The following is a 22125-nucleotide window of genomic DNA, read 5'->3' as shown; positions in this document are numbered from 1 at the left end:
TTTTTTTAGTAGCGAGTACTATATTTTCAAAAAGGGAATGGGGGGTGAAAAAATTAGCAAAAATAAGCTAAATGTATATGGTGCCATACAGCTTAAGAAGGTGTAGCCATCCTTTGAAAGTTGTTTTGTGATTCAACAAATTGTTATTTTGTGATTCAACATTTGGAAACTTATGTTCGAACATTTGGAGATTAACGTTTGAAAAAATTCTATTTTTTGGCAGTCTTTTTTTCTAATCTTTTTTTCTAAAAATTCTATTTTTCGTGATTCTATTTGGCACTCTTCGGACTTGAGCCAATTGTTATGCACCCGAAAAGAGCAGAAAGGTCTGTTTCATATGACGTAATCTTTTTTGTTACGTATTGCAGATGATATAACTTAAAAGTTTCTATTCTAATGATCCCTTTCCCAACATTCTAGAGCCAAAGGTTCCTTTGATCACCCAAAGAAAGAAAAATACCAGTAAATACATCTCTGTGACTTCCCTTCCTTAGGAACAAGGACATTAAAATAATACAGGGCAGTGATAACTTATTTTTTTTTGCCATAAAAAGTCAGGTCTTTTGATTGCCTTTTTAGATTTCCTCTTTTTTAGATTTCCTCTTTTTTAGATTTCGGCTACTATTGAGGCAAGACACTCCTTATGTCAAGTTAGGTATCACGCCCTGTTTGAAACTGATATTTAACTAGTAATCTATTCGTATCCGGTTATCTTTCCCGGATAGGAATGGGAAGTCCACTTTTCTTTGCCCTCAAAGAAGACGATTTGGGCATGTATAAGACTTGCCGATATAAATACATATAATGGAAATTTTCTTATAATTAGTTCAAACAAAGTTTACTGAATACATATAACTGAATATGAATACTGTGAATAATTACTACTGAAAACTTGCCAATTCATCCGTGTACGTTTCTGACCGACCTTACTTTGATTTGTGCTTCACTCTTTAATTACTTTATGAAGTTCACCCTTTTAATATTCCATAATACGAAATTTAAGAACCTATGCAATTTCTGGCAATGTATCATTCTTCCTCCGTGAAATATTACCTAAGCGTTGAAGATTGCTCCGCCTTCGTTTCTAGTATCCCAATCTCAGTTCTAAATCTTATGCTGATTCTTTCCCCTTTTTATGGGGAAAGAATCCAAGTGACATATAGCTATAGCAAATTCTGTCGGTCTGTCTGTCTGTCTGTCTGTCTGTCCCGGTTTTGCTACTTTAGGCGATTCCAGGCAAGCTAGGACGGTGAAATGTGGCAGGCGTATCAGGAAGCGGACCAGATTAAATTAGAAATAGTTGTTTTCCCAATTTGACCATCTGGGGGAAAAAGAGTGGGGTGCCGGTTAATTCGAAAAAAATTAGAAAAATGAGGTATTTTTAACTTACGAACGGGTGATGGATCTTAATGAAATTTGATATTTGGAAAGATATCGCGTCTCAGAGCTCTTATTTTAAATCCCAACCAGATTTGGTGACTTTGGAGGGAGTTGGAGGAGGGAACCTAAAATCTCGGAAAACGCTTAGAGTGGAGGGATCGGGATGAAACTTGGTGGGAAAAGTAAGCACAAGTCCTAGATATGTGATTGACATAACCGGAACGGATCCGATCTCTTTGGGGGAATTGGGGGGAGGGTTAATTTTGAAAAATTAGAAAAAGTGAGGTATTTAACTTACGAAAGAGTGATCAGATCTTAATGAAATTTGATGTTTGGAAGGATATCGTGTCTCAGAGCTCTTATTTTAAATCCCGATTGGATCCAGTGACATTGGCGGAATTGAGGGGGAACCTAAAATCTTGGAAAACGCTTAGATTGGAGTGATAGGGATGAAACTTGGTGGGAAAAATAAGCAGAAGTCTTACATACATGATTTACATAATTGGAACGGATCCGCTCTATTGGGGGGGGGGGGGGGTAATTCTGAAAAATAAGAAAATATGACGTATTTTTAACTTACGAAGGAGTGATCGGATCTTCATGAAACTTCATATTTAGAAGGCCCTCGAAGCTCAGATATCTTATTTTATATCCTGACCAGATCCAGAGTCATTAGAGGAGGGGGGATCGGAAATCTTGGAAAACGCTTAAAACGGGGAAATCAGGATGAAACTTGGTGAAAAGAATAAGCACAAGTCCAAAATAGGTGACTGAGATAACCGGACTGGACCCGCTCTCTTTGGTGGAGTTGGAGGGGGGGGGGGGGGTAATTCGGAAAAATTAGGAAAATGAGACAATTGTAACTTACGAACGAGTGTTCAGATCTTAATGAAATTTGATACTTTGAAGGATCTTGTGCTTTAGAACTATCATTGTAAGTCCCAACTAGATCCTGTTACATTGAAGGGATTTGGAGGGGGAAACCGGAATTCTTGGAAAACGTGGAAATCGAGGTATCTTACGAATGGGTGATTGGATCTTAATGAAACTTGATATATAGAAGAATCTTGTGTCTCAGATACTCCGTTTTCAATTCGAATTGGATCCAAGGACATAGAGGGTTGGAGGGGGAAACAGAAATCTTGGAAACCAGAAATCTTGGAAAACGCTTAGAGTGGAGAGATGAGGATGAAACCTAACGGGAAGAATAAGCACAAGCTAAAGATACGAGATTTACATGATTGGTACGGATTCGTTCTCTTCGGGGGAGGTGGGGGTTGTTAATTTAGAAAAATTAGAAAAATTGAGGCATTTTTAACTTAAGAATCGGTGACCGGATCTTAATGAAATTTGACAATTAGAAGGAAATCATGTCTCAGAGCTCTTTTTTCAAGTCCCGATTAGATCTGTTGACATTGAGGGGAGTTGGAGCGGAAAACTGGAAATCTTGAAAACGCTTATAAATGTCGTAGATACGTAACTGACGTAACCAGACTGGATCCGCTCTCTTTGGGTGAGTTAGATGGTGAGGTTCAGTGCTTTGGCGAGTTTAATACTTCTGGAACTGCTAGGACGATGAAAATCGGTAGGTGTGTCAGGGACCTGCACAAATTGACTTGATAAAGTTGTTTTCCCCGATTCCACCATCTGGGGGGCTGAAGAGAGAGGAAAAATTAGAAAAAGTTATGTATTTTTAACTTACGATTGGGTGATAGGATCTTAATGAATTTTGATATTTAAAAGGACCTCGTGACTCAGAGTTCTAATTTCAATCCCGGCCGGCAAATCCTAGCCTCCGATTTTCCTTTTAAAGTAATCTATTGATTCTTAAAATTTTGCTAGAGATCATACTATATGAGCTCTTGACTCTTGGCTCTTCTTGACCTCGTCACTAGTGCCATATGAACTCTCAGCTTTTGTTTTTCTTCATTGCTAAGCCTCACCAAAACCAATTACGATCCTCCCGTTTTCCCTTAATTGCAGCTGAATTATTCTCAAGCTTAGCTTTATTTAGATCATAACTAATACTAAATAAAAAACAATTTTTTTCAGCTGAAAGTAAGGAGCGACATTAAAACTTAAAACGAACAGAAATTACTCTGTATACGAGAGGGGCTTCTCCTCCGTAACGACCCACTCTTTATGCTAAAGTTTGACTCTTTCTCTTAACTCTACTTTTTCAAACAGTTGAAAACTTTAGCGTAAAGAGTGGGGTGCTGAGGAGGAAAAGCCTCTTTCACATACGGAGTAATTTCTGTTCGTTTTAAGTTTTAATGTCGCTCCTTACTTTCAGTTAAAAAAATAACTTGTTTTTTAATTTAATTTCTGAACGTTTTTGAGTTAATGCATGTTTTGACTTTGGCTCTCCGCAAATAGATAATTAAAACGAAATTTGCATATTAATTTCTTTTGGCTAAATGGCTTTCTCGTAATTTTAATCGGAAAGTTTTGAAAAAAAGAGCGTGGGGGGGCCTAGGTGCCCTCCAATTTTTTGTCTACTGCAAAAAGGAACTAGAAGTTTCAATTTCCGTTAGAATGAGCCCTCTCGCGACACTATAGGACCACTGAGTCGATACGATTACCCCTGGGTAAAAAACTAAAAAAACAAACAAAAAAAACAAATAAACACGCATCCGTGATCTGTGTTCTGGCAAAAAATGCGAAATTCCAAATTTTTGTAGATAGGAGCTTGAAACTTCTACAATAGGGTTCTCTGATAAGCTGAATCTGATGATGTGATTTTCGTTAAGATTGTATTACTTTTAGGGGTTGTTGCCTATTTTCTAAAATGAGACGTAACTTTTGCGAGTAAGACTAAATTTAAATAAAACTTATATATTTTAAAATCAGCAATAAAATACGATTCTTTTGATGTAACTATTGGTATCAAAATTCCGTTTTTTAGACTTTCGGTTACTATTGAGCCGGGTCGCTCCTTACAACAGTTGCAATGTCTTTTCATATAAGTTTTAAAATTTCTCCATTCGAATTTTTTTTTTATTCAATGCTCCTCCGTTTTAATATTGTCCACTCTTCACCCTAAGCTTTAACTTATACATTAAAATGCTTCTAAAGTAGCAATCATCCATTAGAAGTGCAGCCACTAAAATGTTTCTTCGATTGGTCTGAAATACCAAAAAAATATTCATTCTGGTAATAATTTTAAACTTTGCTATCCCAATTATGTAGGTGCAAGTTTAACCATCATAATATAACCCTTTTTTCTGGACATATAATATAAGCTCAATAGTAGCGGAGGTTTATTTCCTCTGCTATCATTGCCTACTATCATGAATTGATGTTATTGGGTGAATATCCTCTTTAATTAAATGTTCACTCTTTAAGGTTTCAGGTATCTCCTTCTCCCTCACTACGACTCATCCCCGATTATTTGCGTGTAATTATGTAGCAATGCGTAGCTGTGAGCATTAATTTATAAACAGTATGTAATAGCCATCGGATTGATGTTAATTTAACATATACTTTAAGAAAAATGTACCACCACGTGGCAGTAGGGCCTCTAAAAAGGGGAAACTATTTAATAAGTTCTACGATGGTTTAAATCGGTTAACAGTTGTACAATTTTCATTCAATAGCATTTTGGCTATCTTCTATCCCAAAATTAGGACTTAGCACCACAAAATAGCAGACATAGAATTGTCACTTTACTTTGGCACGATTTTTTTTGACGGAGTTGTAGAAACTTGGATAGAGCTCATTTGACTGGAAAATGAAAGCTCTAGTGCCCTTTTTAAGAATTGAAAGTGATTGGAGGGAATCAACTCCCCCCAAAAGCACCAAATCAGAATTTTGAGATAGCTATTTTGTTCAGCGGAGTTGAAAGGTCCAGCAACTATTTCTTTGTGTATGTTCCCCCCCCCCCCCACAACCCTCGGGGCAAGAGGTGTAAGATATGCAATTCGCCCGCTGTTTCCATCTAGTAGCTGCTATTAGGAGAGAGGTGGGTGTGTTTGACCTTTAGTGTCCAAAACGAAGAAGGACATTCAGATGAACCTTTCAGAGAATGTTGAGGGGAGTGTCGAACTAAATAGAAAAATATTATATGAATAAAGGTTGTCAAAAGGGCGTAACTAAGGAAATACTTAGTGTATTAATTTGGAACTTTCAAGAAATAATGAAGGGCATGATCAATTGACCAAAAAGGCAATATTTGTAAGCTACTACTACTACTACTATTACTACAACAACTACTGCTGCTACTACCACTAATACTACTACTACTACTACTACTACAACTACTGCTTCTGTAGTGAGTACCACCAAGGCTGAACATATTGAAGTGAAAATTTGTGGAACTAAATAAAAAAATACCATGTGCATACAGATTGTCAAAAGGGCATTTCAATAATATCTTCGGAATGGCAGACCGTATCAAGTTGAAACTTCCAGGGCATCAGTAGGGTGATGTTTGATTGACGGAAAGGCATCTTGTGCAGGCTACTACAGCTATTAATACCGCTGGTGCAACTGTTACTGTTACTATTCATACAACACTACTGCTGGTACCACTGCTTTTACCACCGCTACCCCCTTTTGTTATGATACCAGTACCACTAAGGCTAAAGGTAAAAAGGGGAGAATTTGAGGGAATATTGAGGGAAATTTGAACTAAATCAAAACGAACTAAATGCATCCAGATTCTTAAAAGAGCGTAACAAAGAATAGATTAGGATATTAAGTGGGAAGATGAATTGACCAAAAAGCCATATGGGCCTGTTCCTATTACTGCTACTAATATTACTGCTAGTACTACTGCTACTACGGCTGCTATTCCAATCACTACTTCTATTGCAACTACTACTAAGATTTAGAATATTGGAATGAAAATTTCAGGAAGTGTTGAGTGGGAAGTTGAACTAAATTAGAATGTACTGTGGACATACAGGTTACCTTAAGGGCATATCACCAACATCGTAGCAATGGCCAATTGTTTTAATGTGAAACTTCCAAGACCTGACGAGGGGGATTTTCAACTGACAAAAAGTAGTACACTACTGCTGCCACCAGTACTAGTGCTATTACTGTTAATATTAATAACATTCCTAAAACTAGTACTACTAAGACTCTTACTAATACTGCTCTGATCACTATTGCAACTTTTTCTAATGGAATGAAGGCGAAATTTTCAGGAAACATTCACAGGAGAAGTTACATGGGACTTAATCACGATGTTCCGTCTGTAAGCAGGTTTTCAAAGGGCGTGGTAGTGGTATCTTAGGAATGGCTTATTGTGTGAAATTGAAACTGACAGCTATTGAGGTGAAGCTTTCAAGGAACGTTGAAGCGGACATAGAACTAAATCAAAACGGACCATGAGCATATAGGTTGTAAAAAGTGTGTTAAAGTAATATTTCGGGAAAGGCTTACGCTATAAATTTGGAACTTTCAGGGTATGTTTTGGGCTGATATTGACCTATCCAAAAGGTGCTATGTGTACTAATATTACTGCTACAATTTTAATAACTAATTAGGATACTATTATTAAAGTGATTTTTTAGGGAACACTTAGGGGAACTTTCAATTAGATGAAAGATAACTTCATTTTTAATAGGCCATATAAGGAATATCATAGGCAGCACATCGTTATCAATTTTTTTAAGGAGCTCTTTGGATTGTTAATTAAAAGTTCTAGTGCCCGTTTAAGAGTTAAAAGTTATTGAAAGTCAAGCAGCCCCTTTCAACCCAATTAATTCTCCAAATAAATCCAATCAAAATTTGAAGATAATCACTTTGTTCAGCATAGTTGAAATGTCCGGTAACAATATCTCTGAGGATGTTGCGGATGAGCCCTCAGAGTAAGTGTTGTAAGTTATGCAATTTACCAATTGCTTATACATAGGATTTGTTATTGAGAAGAGGGCATGTTTGACATTTGGTGGTCAAAAAGACCAAGTGCCTTCAAGTGAAGCTTTCAAAGAATGTTGAGGGGAGTGTTTAATAAATCAAAAAAACGTTATGTGCCTACTGGTTGTCAAAAGGAAGAAACTCAGGAATGACCCAGGGTATTAAATTAGAATTTTAAGGGAATGAAAAGGAGGATGGTAAATTGATCAAAGGAATGTCAAGGAGATTTTGAACTAATCAATAGGCACTATATGTATGGTGCCACTATTACTACTGTTACGATTGCTACTACTTCTACTGAGGCCAAGAGTACTAAAGTGAAGCTTTCAAGGAACCTTTAGGATGTTATATAAGTAAAGCAAAACTAGTGCATTCAGGTTGCCGCAAGGGTATATGAGCGATTTTAGGATGTGTAGAGAGGGACACCGAACTAGCCAAAAGACACTCTGTGCTTACTGCTGCTGCTGCTATTGCTGCTATTATTAATATTATTACTACAACAACTACTACTGGGGCCAAGTGTAGGAATTTGAAACTTTCAGGGAATGTTAAGGGGATCTTTATAACTAAATAAAAATATATCCTCTACAAGTATTTTGTCAAAACGACGTATCAGGGGTATCCCAGGAACAGTCTAGGGTATTAAGTTGAAACTTTCAGGACATGTTAAGGGTGAAATTGAACCAGGAAGAATAAAAATGTGCATGCTGCTACAATTGCTAACACTACCACTGCTACTACAACTACTGATACTACTGCTAAGACTGTTAGTAATAAAACTATTGCTACGATGGCTACTACTAGTGCTACTTAAGCTAAGGGTATTACAGGGAAACTTTCAGGAAGTGCTGAAGAAGGAGATTGGGAACTGAATTGAAATACGCTATGAGGATGCAGCTTATTAAAAGGTACTAACATCTATATCTCAGAAACAAATTAGAGTATTAGGTTGATACTTTCAATGCATGTTAATGGTGATGTTGTACCACCCAAAAACTTATTTTAGGTAAATTTTTATTCTCACAGGCTGGATGCGGTTACCCACGCTAGAAGGAACGACTACCAAAGAAGTAAATACGTCCTGTGACTACTAGGGCGTATAAAGAGGGTGTTATTTTTACTTTTTTTTTTATTACTTGCCCAGGTTCCATCTCTTTTGTTTCAAAATGGAAGAAAAAATTGATTTTGAAATATCACGGCTGCTGCGTACATATCTCGTATAATGGAGAAATCAAATTTTTCAGGAGACAATAAAAACTGATTTGATTGTGCAAATTTTTAAGGAAAATACCAAGTAATTCCATATGCCTCGGAATTTCTTATTTTTATACTAGATCAGAGATATTATAAAAAGTAATTTGTATCTCTGATATAAAATTATCAGAGATATAACGAGGTGTGTTTTTCTTTTTTTCTCATGTAACTATTAGAGATGGAATTTTCGGTGTCAGCAGACGACACAGCATAAAAAATTGAATCAGATTCATATGAAAAAACATTCTCGGTAAAAATCGATTGTACAAGGTATGCACGTAGCAGCCGCGATATCAGAGTTTACGTGAGGCTAAAGAGACAAAAAGTTTAGCGTGTTTAGACATTGGAAAAGTCTCAAGTGTTTTTAAACAGTGGAAAACATCTTTTTTAACGTTGGTTCTAAATTTATGTAATTTTTTAGGGTTTGGGTTTACTACTGAAAAGTAACATCCTTAATGAATATTTTTGAGGAAACCTTTCTTTCCAAATATATTTTCTAATATAAACTGTTTCTAATTGATAATTTGTCCACAACCAGAAACAAAATTAAATCTTAGCTTACTTATTTTCAGAGTTTAGAGTTTTGATTGTTTTTAATATTATTTTATGTAAAATATTGAATTTATTTTCGAAGATTTTATGGCAAAAAATGTATTTGAACAGATTGTTGGACACTCGAATACGGTGCATGATAGATTAGGCTCTGATTTTTTTCGCCCCATGTTTTGCACTGTTGAGAAATAACTCCCCTCTACTCAAAACTTTGATTTTGCGTATACACACACTAATAACAATAACAAAACGGAATTCTGCACATTCACATCTAAAAAATTCTAAACTAGCTATGAAATGGCTTTAGATTAAAAGGCATTTTATTTTTTTAATAAGAAATTACAGTCGTTCACTTGTTCATAGACTCCATATAAACCAAACGAACCTTGTACGCTACTTTTTGACCATCTGTTAGGAAAAGACAATTTCTGAAAAATATTTGTAATGCAGCTTTTTTTTAGAGGTAATATAAAACACAATAAACTTCACATATTTGGAATCAATATCTAATAGAAAAAAAAATCGTCTTTCAAAAAGTTATAATTCTAATGAAAGAATTTTTTTTTAGCGGAAGTTTCAAATATAAACCCAAAGGCTTATTCTCTCTACCAAAAGAAGAGATTTTAACTTTCTTTCTTCATTCTAGGCCAAAAGAGATGGATTAAAATCCAGATGGCAAATATTTTCCCATAAACAACAATTTTTTTCTTACTATATCTTAGTATACTTTTGTAATTCTTTTTTAGTTACTTACTTTTTAGTAAGTTTCTTTTAATTGTAGATTAGCTAGTTACTTATGTAATTTTGTATCTACTACGGTTATTCTCATTGATTTTCTTATATGAAATTTGCTTGAGGTTTTTCTAAAGTAGCAAGGTTTCCCTCTTTTTAAATGTTATTGACAATTTTCAGTATTTTATCTGTGATTTTGCAACTACTATAATTCAAAAGTTCATTTGCCATACTATCAGCACCTATGCAATTATTCTCCTCTAAGTCCTTCTGACACCATTTCCAATTGCAAAATAAGCAAATAGTGACCCTTGTCATAGGGAAACAAAGCTTGAAGTTGAAGCCAAAATTGTAAAATATCGAGGGTTACAGATTTGTTGAATTTCTTCTAAAATCTTCAAATCCTTTTTATGTCCCATTTTTTATTGTCATATTAATCCCAGGCATCAACTAATATTTATAAATTTTCATCAATTCAATTTATTATTAACATTGTTTTAACATTCAATGCTAACGAAATTATAAAGAGATCTCTAATAAATAAGGAATATCAAAAAATCAAAATGACTATTAAGCATGAATTAATCAACCACCTGATCACTTCTCACTTTTTTTTCAGGCAACAGTTATGTTGACAAGTCGACCATTACCTAGTGACGATGAAGTTATCAGCCTCGTTTCCAGAAGAGTATCGATTCGAGGTTTCAGTGATACACAACTAACACAGTTTGTTCACAGCTTCTTTAAGGGTGATAGAGAGTCTGCAAATGAACTTCTTCAGCTTATATTGAATAAAAATGGCCCATATCGACCTCTAGCGTCATGTCCATTAGCATGCTTGTCGATCTGTGTACTGTTTCAAGATGACGATGGAAAGCTCCCTTCAAAAGTAACTGAGATTCACACGAATTTGGTGAAGTGGCTGATTGGCCGTTCACTTTCCAAAAAATCAAGAAAATCATTTAAAAACAGTAAGTTACCTGACAAATACGATAAAATATTGAAGGAATTTGGAGAGCTCTGTGTAGCCAAGCTGAAAAATGAATCAGTTGAATTCAGTAAAGATGAAATCACAAAAAAAGTTAAAGATCCAGCAATTTTTGACATGGGAATATTAATTAACACTCACACTAGCTTGACAAGACAGAGAATACAGAAAAACGGATGTTTGCTACTAATACATAATTCATTTATAGAATACTTTGCTGCATACTACTTACGGTACATCATCGATGATTTAGAACGTCTAGAGCAGAATCTGCTCTCCCTCCTTGATGCAAAAAGAGAATCCATTGAGCTTCTTTTAAAATTTCTAATGGGTCTCCTTGGAGACAAAGCACATGTTGTGATTGATCTGCTTCATTCATTTGACTTGCCAGAGATGACTCTTTTTGATCTTTTGCGGGAAGCCGGTGCTACTCGATTGAATATTCGAGCTATATCCAGCTTGTTTGATCAAGATTTTGTAACTGTACAAACTACAACTACAGAACTTGATGGCTGGTCGCACATCCTCTCAGATCCTGCGTGCATTGTAAAGTCTTTAAGACTTCAACGTCTGACTAAGGATGTTGACAGTGAAGCCATGAAGTTATTTTTTGATCATTTGTATATGAATCAAAGTGTGACAGAGTTTTCCTATCAGTCATCTTACGGTTTAGTGTTAGACCCCTCTGATATGGAAGTATTGTCCGAAAAGATGGAGAAGATTATTAATAAGCCGAATTTACAGGTGAAGTATACAATATTTTAATGTGTCAAAAGTTCTTAAATTTTTTTTTTGTTGAACGTAATCTCATTTATTTATGCAGTTGATATTTTAATTACTAATGTGGACATTGAACTCTTTGACAGAAGGTGGGTCCAGCATTAACCCACCAGAGGTGAGCTCCACCAAAGCTATGCAAGCTCCTCCTCTTCATACCTAATAAATATATAAAACAAGTTTCTCGCAGCTTTCCCTCTAAACCTATGGATTTGACCCATTTCACCACAATCACTCACTAGTCTACAAAACTTTGGGTAAAACGTTGATATCTTCTACTTTGTGTAATAGATCGTTTTAATTTTTTTTTTCTCAGATTGAGTAAAGGATATTGTTAAATGATTAATGCCAATTTTGATTTACTTTCCATTTTTCTTTAAAAGGGGGATGAGATACAAAAAAGTTATTTTTAGGTCACAAATGTTATACCAGGGTTCTCTGAGCCAATCATGGGGTTTAGAATATCCTACCCTGTCCCTGTGTATCTTTATTACCATTTTATCTTCTATGAAATAATTTGAGAGATTCCAATCCTTGGTTAGGATTATCTTTTTACAGGTTTATTTCTTCTTTTCTTCAAGTATTAAAGGCTACTGCGAAAATTAAGCCATAAATAAAACTTATAGACAATCGTATATTCTAAATAACTCTCGTAATCTAGTCTCTGCCATCATGATATATAATAGGTATAACCTTGAGTTTGAATATAATTCTGGAAACGTCTAATTGACTTTAACCCATGACATATCTTTAAGGGAATTATATATAATTTTCTCTTGTAATTGCTATTACAAAAAATTTGGTATTACAAAAGGATGTAGCCTAACATCTTTTTTTTGGATTAAAGAAAAAAAATTTCAAATATACAGAAGGTATTTATTTCAATTGTTTCAATTATTGCCTTCAATGTGTTTCCTCAATGGCGAAACTATTTTGTGAGGAAAGGAGAAAAATTGATAAAATTATAAGCAAGGCAGTCTCTGTTGTTTCATGAACCTCCTGAATAAAACTAGGGAATCTAAATAACAGTATAGTTGAATGATGGGTTATAAAAACTATACAGGCTCTAATTGGCCATTAGGTAAAAATTTCAAATAGTAGCTGATTACTAGTTTTTCCATGTTACTTTGAAATGAATGTAAAAGCAGAAGAAAAGAAAATAGGAGAGAAATGTTTGTGGTATTGAAGTACAATTACTCTTAATTTAGAAGCGAGATTTATGACGGTCGCATGAAAATTCTTTATTTCATTATAAAGACCAAATAAAATTTTAATCTTTAATTTCATAACTTTTTAAAGCCCTAGGTAAAAATAAAGTTATTAAAAATACCTACACCCTCTAATACAGTGTTACCCAAGTTTTTTTTTTTTTATTATTTATATTTTGTATGCTTTTCTCGTCTTTTTGGAATTTGTTCAATTTGATCAGTTTTTCAAAACGTGTTCGGCCTATGACGCAATAAATCAATTTGTGAAAAAAAAAATTAAAACCAAAGTTTTCGTTGTCCAAAAGTGACGTAACAGATGGAATAAACTTATCAGGAGATTAATTTTTCCCTATATAGTTGCCTATCAGTAAAAAATATTGCTTGACATTGGTCATAGTGATATAAGAATAATGGAAATACAATATTTTAATTCATATCAAGGTTTATATTATCCGTATATCCACTCCAGAAGGCTTTTCTTTTCCACAAAGAGGGAATGCTCCATAGCAATAGCAATTATTACTACTTGCAACTGTACTTTTAATAAAATTTTGCAGTTGAACAAGTTTCATATTTAGAAAGAAAGAATTTTTAAATCCCAAAACCCATCAGCTTTTCCCATGGATCCAAAAAGTCCTACAGAAAACAAAAAAGCTTTAGTGAAACCACCCTTAAAAGCAGGGGCGTAACTCGAGAAAATTTCTTTGGGGGGGGGGGAAGAGTGCCCTTATTCAGATAGTCAATTGGCTTGGAATTTGCAATAATTTATCTTTCCAAATTATTGGGGGGGGGGGCAACTGCGCCCCTCGTTTTTAGACCCGTAAAAATTTTACAGGATTAGGTTATTTGTTTGATTAGTTGCTATGCTAAAAATGTAAACAGCAAAGTTGACTCTTTTAGGAAGTCAAAAGTATTGGATAAATTATCATCTGCTGTGTTCACTTACAAATATCTGAATGAGTTGTCCCCTTCACCCTTTATGGATTATTCTAAATTAAATAGTTTGGTGCACAGCCGTTTTGCTAGAAATGCAACTCACTTGATTACGAGAGATAGGAGGAGTAGCAGGACAGGTCGTAACATTTAATAAGTGAGGCGAGCTGTGCGATTCCCTCCAAGATGGAGATAGGGAGGCAGAGCACTAGTACTTCTTAAAAAAATATGTTGTTTCAAGAGGGAGCCATAGTTTAGAGATGAAAATTAATTTATTTTATTTACTTATTTTCTTATTATTTAGATGTTATTGGGTGTGTCCATTCTTTAAATGTGAGTTTTATTATTACAGTTGTTACTAATTGATGTTCACGATATGGATATTTTTTCTTTTGTTTCTTGACAAGTTTGTTCATGTCTTGACTTTTTACTGCTTCTTTTGATTGCTTTCTTCTCAGTATTACTATCTTCTAGGTTATGTGTGTGTTACAATTGTAAGCGCCTAGTGTCAGTGCATCTTTTTCTTCTCAAAGATGGCTACTTAGTGTAATAGTTGTAATTTTTGTTTTTAATAAATTAACCTCATCTAATCCTTTCTCTTTCAGACTTTCACGATAAGAATAAATGGTGACAACACTTCTCATTCGATTGTCCGTGCCTTATCGCAGTCACTTCGATCACTTTCACCAACATCATCATTGTCAACACTCATTTTTCATATTGATTTGGAAAGTAGAGAATTGGATATTTTGTGTCAAGCATTGAACTTTTGTTGTCACATAACTAAGCTTCACCTTTCTAAGTTAAGCTGTGGTCCTGCCGGCTATGAATCGCTCTCCAGAGTTGTTAAGTACGGAAAGTTAGAAAGCTTAAAATGTAGGTTGATTTTCGGTTTTCACTGCGATTCTTTCTTTGTTTTTTTTTTACTGCTAGGGAAGCGAAATGAAGCAATTTAGAAGATTTTTCCGATTGAGGACGAATTACTCAAAAAAGACTTGCATTATGCGTTGTTGTAACGCAGTGAAAAATCTTGTATTATACTTTTTACGCCCACAAACCTACAGGCTACATATGGCTTGTTTCCACTGTCCAAATTATTGCAAAAGATTGTTACCAACAAGAACATAATTTCTGCGCAAACTTTTTTAACAAAAAAAATAAACTGCTAGCAATTTACAGGAATATATAACTTGGGCAGAAACTTTAAAAACGGAACCGTCAAGTGTAAACGAAAATACAAAATTTCAAACCTCAAAATTTCCAACACGGACCTTTGAAACTCAATGGACGTAAACTGTTATTTCGTATATTTCTCCTCCCCAGAAAATTCCTCCACGAAAATTCTCCTCTGGAAAAGTTATCCTTCGCAGACGATTCCCTCTACCCGGAAAATCTTCACTTTGCGGAAAATACCCGCACCAATTCCCCGACCGAGATTATTTTTGTTGTCTTCCTTGAAAAAGAGGAACGAAATCCCCCCTCGATATTTAAATACATTCCCCCACATTTTCACAAACTAATGCACCAGGCTACCCCCTCCTCTCATATGTATCTGAAGGATCTCTATCAAAAGTAAATGTGACCATGAAACTGAAACTTATGAAACTGATATGCTAAATATTGACAACTCTTTGGTAATTCTAAATCGAATAATTATCTTATAGCTTTCACTTAATAATATTTTGACCATTCAAATATGGTACTAAAATTTTTAAATTCTGTTCGAATGACTCTCAATATAAATTACATTTGGAGAAAAAAGAAAACCAAAAGAAACAAATAAAGATTCTTTTGTGACCATTTTTATACAAGAAACTCAAAATTTTGCATTTTTGTAGATAGGATACTCCCTTCTATAAGATTAAATAAAAAAAAAACAATTTTTTTTAACTGCAAGTAAGGAGCGACTCCAAAACTGAAAACGAAGGGAAATTATTTCGTATATGAAGGGGTTGTCTCTTCCGCAACGCCTTGCTCTTTGCGCTAAAGTTTGACTCTTTTCCACAACTCTACTTTTTAAAACAATAAAAAAATTTAGCATAAAGAGCGAGGCGTTTCGGAGGGGACAACCCCTTCATATACAGAATAATTTCTGTTCGTTTTAAGTTTTGGTGTTGCTCCTTACTTGCAGTTAAAAAAACTTGCTTTTTAAATTTAATCTCTGAACGTTTTTTAATTAATACATGTTTTGGTTTTGGCTCACCGCACATAAATAACTAAAACGAAACTTGCATATTAATTTTTTTTTTCGGCTAAATGGCTTTCTCATAGTTTTGATCAGAAGATTTTGATACAAAAAGGGGGTGGGGGAGGAGGCCTAGTTGCCCTCCAATTTTGGTTACTTAAAAAGGCAACTAGAACTTTTTGTTTTTTTATGAATGTTTTTTTTTAGTAATAAATATACTTAACTTAAAATTAACTTGCTTATCGACTTCTATATTTGTATTTTTTTATTACGTATTTGAGGGGGTTCACCCGCTAGTCAATACCTCGCTCTTTACACTAAAGTTTGAATTTTGTCCCAATTCTTTAAGAATGACCCCTGATTTACAAAGGTCGTAGAATAAATAGTTAAAATTACTAAAAATACTTTAATGTGAAAGGCGAAGTATTCTGGAAAAGATGAATCCCCTTATTTACGCAGTAATTTCTGTTCTTTTTAGGTTTTAATGCTGCTCCTTACCTCTAGCTGAATTTTTTTTTTATTTATTTTCTCATTGTTTTTCTTAAGTAATGCGAGAAAATCCTGCAGCGCCTTCATCAAAGTTCTCTTCCCTCATGATAAATTCATCCATGGAAAGATGCTCACACGTAACCCCCCCCCCCTTCAACAAGAAAAATTCCCCCTGAAAAGGTCTGTACACTTCCCAATAACCATTACTATATGTAAACAAAAATGATCAAAGTTTGTAACTTGCAGCCCCTCCCCCGGGGATGGTGGGGGACTAAGTCGTCCAGGAAGACATAATTATTAGATTTTTTGTCTACGCTAAACAAAATGGCTGTCTCAGAATTTTGATCCGGTGACTTCGAGAAAAAATAAGCGTGGGAGGGGGCCTAAGTGCCCTCCGATTTTTTGGTAATTTTAAAGGGCACTAGAACTTTTAATTTCCGTTAGAATGAGCCCTATTGCGACATTGTAGGACAGATGGGTCGATACGATAGCCCCGGGAGAAAAAAAAGAAAGAAAAAAAAACTCGCATCTGTGATCTGTCTTAAATCATCTACTTTATTAACATTTTTTGAAAACACATGAACCTTGTCTCAAACTTTGAAATTATTTCTTCTACTGGTACTTTTTTAGGATTTAGTCCGAATTTCATACCTTTATCAAGGATTTCCTTTTGTTTATTGGTTAACTCCTTTTTGCTTAAATTAATAACACTTGGTCCTGGGAAAAGTTTAGGTTTATACGTTTATATATATATTTTTTTAATTTCCCTTTTTAATTGCAAAAAAATTTGGTTTAACCTTTCCCTCGATAATCTTCAGATATGTTCAAAAGAATTTTTGAAAATTGATATAATTTGTAGGAAATCATACGCATTAAGAAAACAGCAAAGGATATTTTAAAAAAAAATCTATGTCTTTTACAACTTGTGATCTCTGGAAACATTTATCTTTCATATTTATATTTATAAAACATTTTTTATTCTTTTTTTGTCGTTTGTAATTTTTTCCCGTTGAGAAAGGCTCCCGGACATGGGGCCAAAATATTCGGAATGTTTAGATTATTTTAGTTAAAGTATAGTTTTGTTTTTACATTTCGTTTTTCGTAAATGGAAAAGCAGTGGGGTCTAAGAAATTATTTACGTCTGGACTACGGGTGGCAAAAGACCAATAGAATTTTAATATTTTTGAATTTAGCAATAAAACATGCCAGTATAATTACGCAACAAAAGTTTTTAGGAAAGTGTAAAGTAAGTATTATATTTCCAAAATCGTTTCGTTTCAAGTATCATTTAAATACATATAATGAGACTAATCACATGAGAAAGATAAATTTACTGAATTTAAACCATGTGCAGAAAGTTAAACAGTGTCCAGGAATCACAAGTTGTAAAAGAAATAGATTTTTTCAAAAATATCCTTTGCGGTTTTTAATGCCTATGATTTCCAACAAATTATATCAATTTTCAAAAATTCTTTTGAACATGTTTTAAGGTTATTGAGAGAAAGGTTAAACCAAAAATTTTTGCAATTAAAAAATAGAACATGAAAAAAAAAATATATATCAGCGTATAAACCTAAACATTTCCCAGGACCAGGTGAGATTAATTTAAGGAAAAAGGAAATTCTTGAAAAAGGTACAAAATTCGGACTAAATCCTAAAAAGGTACCGATAGAAAAAATATTTTCAAAGATTGAGACAGGGATTCATGTGTTTTCAAAAGGTGTTAATAATGTAGATGATTTAAGACTGGGAGTCGTTAATATGTTCAATATTTCAAGAAAACCTTAAGAACAAATATACAAAAATGTGAAAGATTAAAAAAAGATGATTCTCTAATAATAACGGAAGCTGATAAGAGCAATACGGTAGACTGAATCGTTTTCTTCTGTTTTATAGAGACGTTTTTCCACCAAGTCCCACCACCAAAACGGAGTATATCATGAAAATGAGGTTTTATCGCTTTATAAATCTTGAAAAGTCTTATTTGGCTATATTCCGTGGTATGTCTAGCTTTTCTATTTAAAATTTCAATAATAAAATATAATGCAAGAATCAAATTATTATAAATTATCTTTTTTCTTCAGGTAGCCTACAATTATCAAAACAGCAGATTATTTGTGCTCTAAGCATCTTGTGCTTATGTATTATGCTTACATAAGCGCTTATGTAAAGCATTTTGCTTTCATATGTAAGCTAATAACAAAAATAGAAAATCAGAAATGATATATATATATATATATATATATATATATATATATATATATATATATATATATATATATATATATATATATATATATATATATATATATATATATATATATATATATATATATATATATATATATATATTTTAGGTATAAAATTAATCCGAACAGCCCCATTAAGAGGTCTAAGACCTAAATAATATTTTTATTGCATAATATTCCAGACGTTTTACCTTGGTAGCACCGAAAAGCACTCAGTTTTATTTTACTTTTTAAAATTCAGGGGAAGACAGGTTCAAACCTAGGATTCCCATGTGAACTCCTATTCAACTGGATTATTATGCAACAAAAATGTTGTTTGGGTTTAACGCCTCTTAATGAAGCTGTTCGGATTGTTTCTATATCTGATAGTCCCTGCACCACCCCCTATAAACATTAATAACTCCTGAAAAATTTCATAAGAAATGAGATGCCTACTTACCTTTCGTCTATTTTTTAATTTGAATTAAAAGTGTATTATTTCCAGTCCACAGCAAAAGGTGTCTTTATATAGTAAACTATACAGAACATTATATAATAAAAGTCAACTAAACTTTCCCATTAATTTCAGTGTCCCTAAACTTGTTCAAGACACTGCCAATTTGTGACAACGAAGTTGATTATGGATCTCCAGAGGATTTGCGGCGATTGCTTCCACGTTTAGCAGAAACTGCAAGTAAAGTTGCGTCATTTACAGACCCTGAAGCGAGTTTATATGAACAGAACACTCATACTGTAACTTCAATAAGTGAAAAACAAGGTAAGTAATCATCTCTTTCTGACGGCCTCATGAGCACAAAATATTATTTCCTTTCTTAAAAGGAATTCCCACTTTTTCTAAATTGTGTAAAATATTCAGAACAAACTAAGACTGACTATTCAAAAACATGTGTTGCCTCCCAGTATATTGCCCATATTAAGAAAGGCAGGTAGCAATTAACGATTGTCCCTTTGACATTTTGCTTCCCGACATTTCTCTTTTGAATAGTGAATATGCATGAGGGTTGTCGAAAGGGTTTGGATAATAAATGGAAGATTTCAGGGTATATTGATGAAGCTAATGGAAAGTATTGGAAGGTAACCAACCCTCCTTGACAATTTTAGGTGCCCCATCCACTCAACACTGAACTAAATTTTGAAAAAAAAGCTATTTTGTTCAAAATTGTCAAAATATCTAATTACTATACATTTGAGGATTACATAACCCCTCACAGCCCCTGGGATGGGATGTAAGCTATTCAAGCTGCTCCCACTTATAAGGATTTTTTATTGGTAAAAGGGGGTATGCTTGATTTTGGGTCTCCAAAAGGATTAGGATGTTATAGTAAAACTACCAGGAAATATTGGATCGATGTTGAAAAAAAATTAAACGACACTAGATGCATTCTGGTTGTCGAAACGGCGTGTCGGAAATATCTAAGGAACAGCTGAGAGATCCCCCTCCCCTGTCTCCAAAAAAGTTTTCAGGCCAAATTTTAGCAAAATTTTTATTTATTAAGAAAATTATTTTCAATTTAATAATAGGCCAATATTTTATTTTTAATTTAATTTTTATTCATTATTTAAAATGTTTAATTATAACTAATTGGGTTTATTTGGTTATTTTAATTTTTTCATTATATTTAAATTTTATCAATTAATTAATTATTAATTGATTATTTTCATTTATAAACTGCGTGTTCTGCTTAATTTTAATCATAACAATATTTCAGAAATTGCAAAAGGATTATAACCGTTAGATTATTTATTTGAAACTTTGCGCCCGTAAAATTTCTGCGGCTGGGGCTAGTGCCTCCTCTGTCCCTCCCGTAAAACTACCTCTGACATAACCCCATGATCTCACTGTCACGCCTAAAGTTTGAGCCTAACATTTCAGACATGAAAAATAGTAGCATAAAAGAAAAGGTAGTTGATAGAAACTCTCGTATTCCAAAGCTTTCTACCATAAAATTCTAGTCCTTTATTCCTTAAGTTTGAAGCCAGAACTCAAATTGATTATTTTTAGTTTTAAAGTTCGCTGTAAGCGCTGCATCTGCCCATATCGTAAGTACTATAGACATAACTTCACCGTCACACCTAAGTTTTTGCCCGACATACTGATTTTAAGAGAACCTTTTGCTAAGCTGTTCTTAAAGGGACTTTCAGTAGAGCGATGCTGATGAAGTGGATCATTTTTGGATTGAGTGTACAATGCCAATCAGATACCACCCTCTTTTGAGAAAAGCTTAGCAAACAGATCTTGGTAATTGTTTTACAAGTGTAAAAGTGACAGGTGTGATCTTCAGGAGGCATGGCGATGATAAAAGGTATCATAGTAAGTGTAATAATCAGCACACAATTTTTAATTTATATTTACAGTAAAATATGGCAGATGAGGATGGCTTTGTTAGAGTTAAAACTTCATCTTAAATAACCAATATATTCAAGGGGGGGGTACTGGTTAATCCAAATATATAAAAGTATGGTGAAAAGGATCATAACGGAAGCATCTGATTCTATGGGATAAAGCGGAGACCTATTTTGAAAAGGCCAAGTAGAGAACACTAAAGCATAAATAAAAGTAAAAAAAAAAGAAAAGAAAGCACTTTTCTGAAATATTCTTTATTTATTGTAAGACAGATCTGTAAATTTTTTCTATTATCAATCTTATGGAGGGTAATAGGAGCATAGGTAACTTATTGAGCATACGATATAATGTTTACTGCCAAAGACGTCAGAAGGATCTGACAACAGGCAAAGTACTAATAGCTATTTATAAACTTACGATATGGTCAATACTTGCCCTGAAAATTCCTCCCACCCGAACAATAATATTCTAATATCCACTTCTAATCATATTCAACTGCCAAACTTCAGAATATTTCACGCATCCAAAGACCTCATCTCTAAAAAATCTTAAGGTTTTGCAGTCACATGTCAAAGGGGACACACTTTAATTTATAAATCCATGATATATGGACAAAGATCGAATATATTCAAATGTGTTTGTTCTATTTTCAACTGAAATGTATGCATTGGATCTAATTTTAGATGTAAAGACATTTTTACGTTACTCTTTTTTCAGTTTCCTGTGGTTCAGCTATGTTTCTTGAACAAGTAGAGCTTACCACACCTGCCTGCAGTCCTTCACATCATAAAAGCGGGTTCCACTATCTTCTTTCATCTTTGACTACTTCTACATGTCTATTGAAGCACCTAGACCTAAGCAATTGTTATCTTACAAAAATGGACCTTAACTGTCTTGGAGAAGGAATTGTCCTGACAGTATCCTTGGAAAAGCTGACGTTGGTTGGGCTTGAAAGGTATTAACTGTAGCAACTCTTGCAGAATTTAAAAAAATAGTATAATATTTGTCTTATTGAAATGTCTTATTAAAATAGAAAGATTATTTGTATTCTCTATTCATAAGAAAAAGTCTAAATTAAAAACAAAAATAGTCTAAATATGACACATCTCAAAATATTTGAAAAAAAATTTGGCCAATAAGATGCGTCACTAATGATTTCCTGAAACAAG

General features: G+C 33.8%; 1 protein-coding gene across 2 annotated transcripts in view; it reads left to right on the top strand.

Annotated features, from left to right (window-relative positions):
• LOC136031890 (NACHT, LRR and PYD domains-containing protein 4-like) overlaps positions 1-22125 on the top strand; it is a 133833-nt gene that overhangs the window by 98764 nt on the left and 12944 nt on the right. For both annotated transcript variants that reach the window (XM_065711866.1, XM_065711875.1), the window contains exons 6-9: positions 10403-11515; positions 14295-14565; positions 19181-19369; positions 21674-21911. In XM_065711866.1, the coding sequence (XP_065567938.1) occupies positions 10403-11515; positions 14295-14565; positions 19181-19369; positions 21674-21911 (1811 nt within the window). The remainder of the gene's footprint in view (positions 1-10402; positions 11516-14294; positions 14566-19180; positions 19370-21673; positions 21912-22125) is intronic.

The sequence above is a fragment of the Artemia franciscana genome, chromosome 1 (genome assembly GCF_032884065.1).
Source record: "Artemia franciscana chromosome 1, ASM3288406v1, whole genome shotgun sequence".
NCBI classification, from domain to species: domain Eukaryota; kingdom Metazoa; phylum Arthropoda; class Branchiopoda; order Anostraca; family Artemiidae; genus Artemia; species Artemia franciscana.
This window is presented reverse-complemented; position numbering and strand designations above follow the sequence as displayed.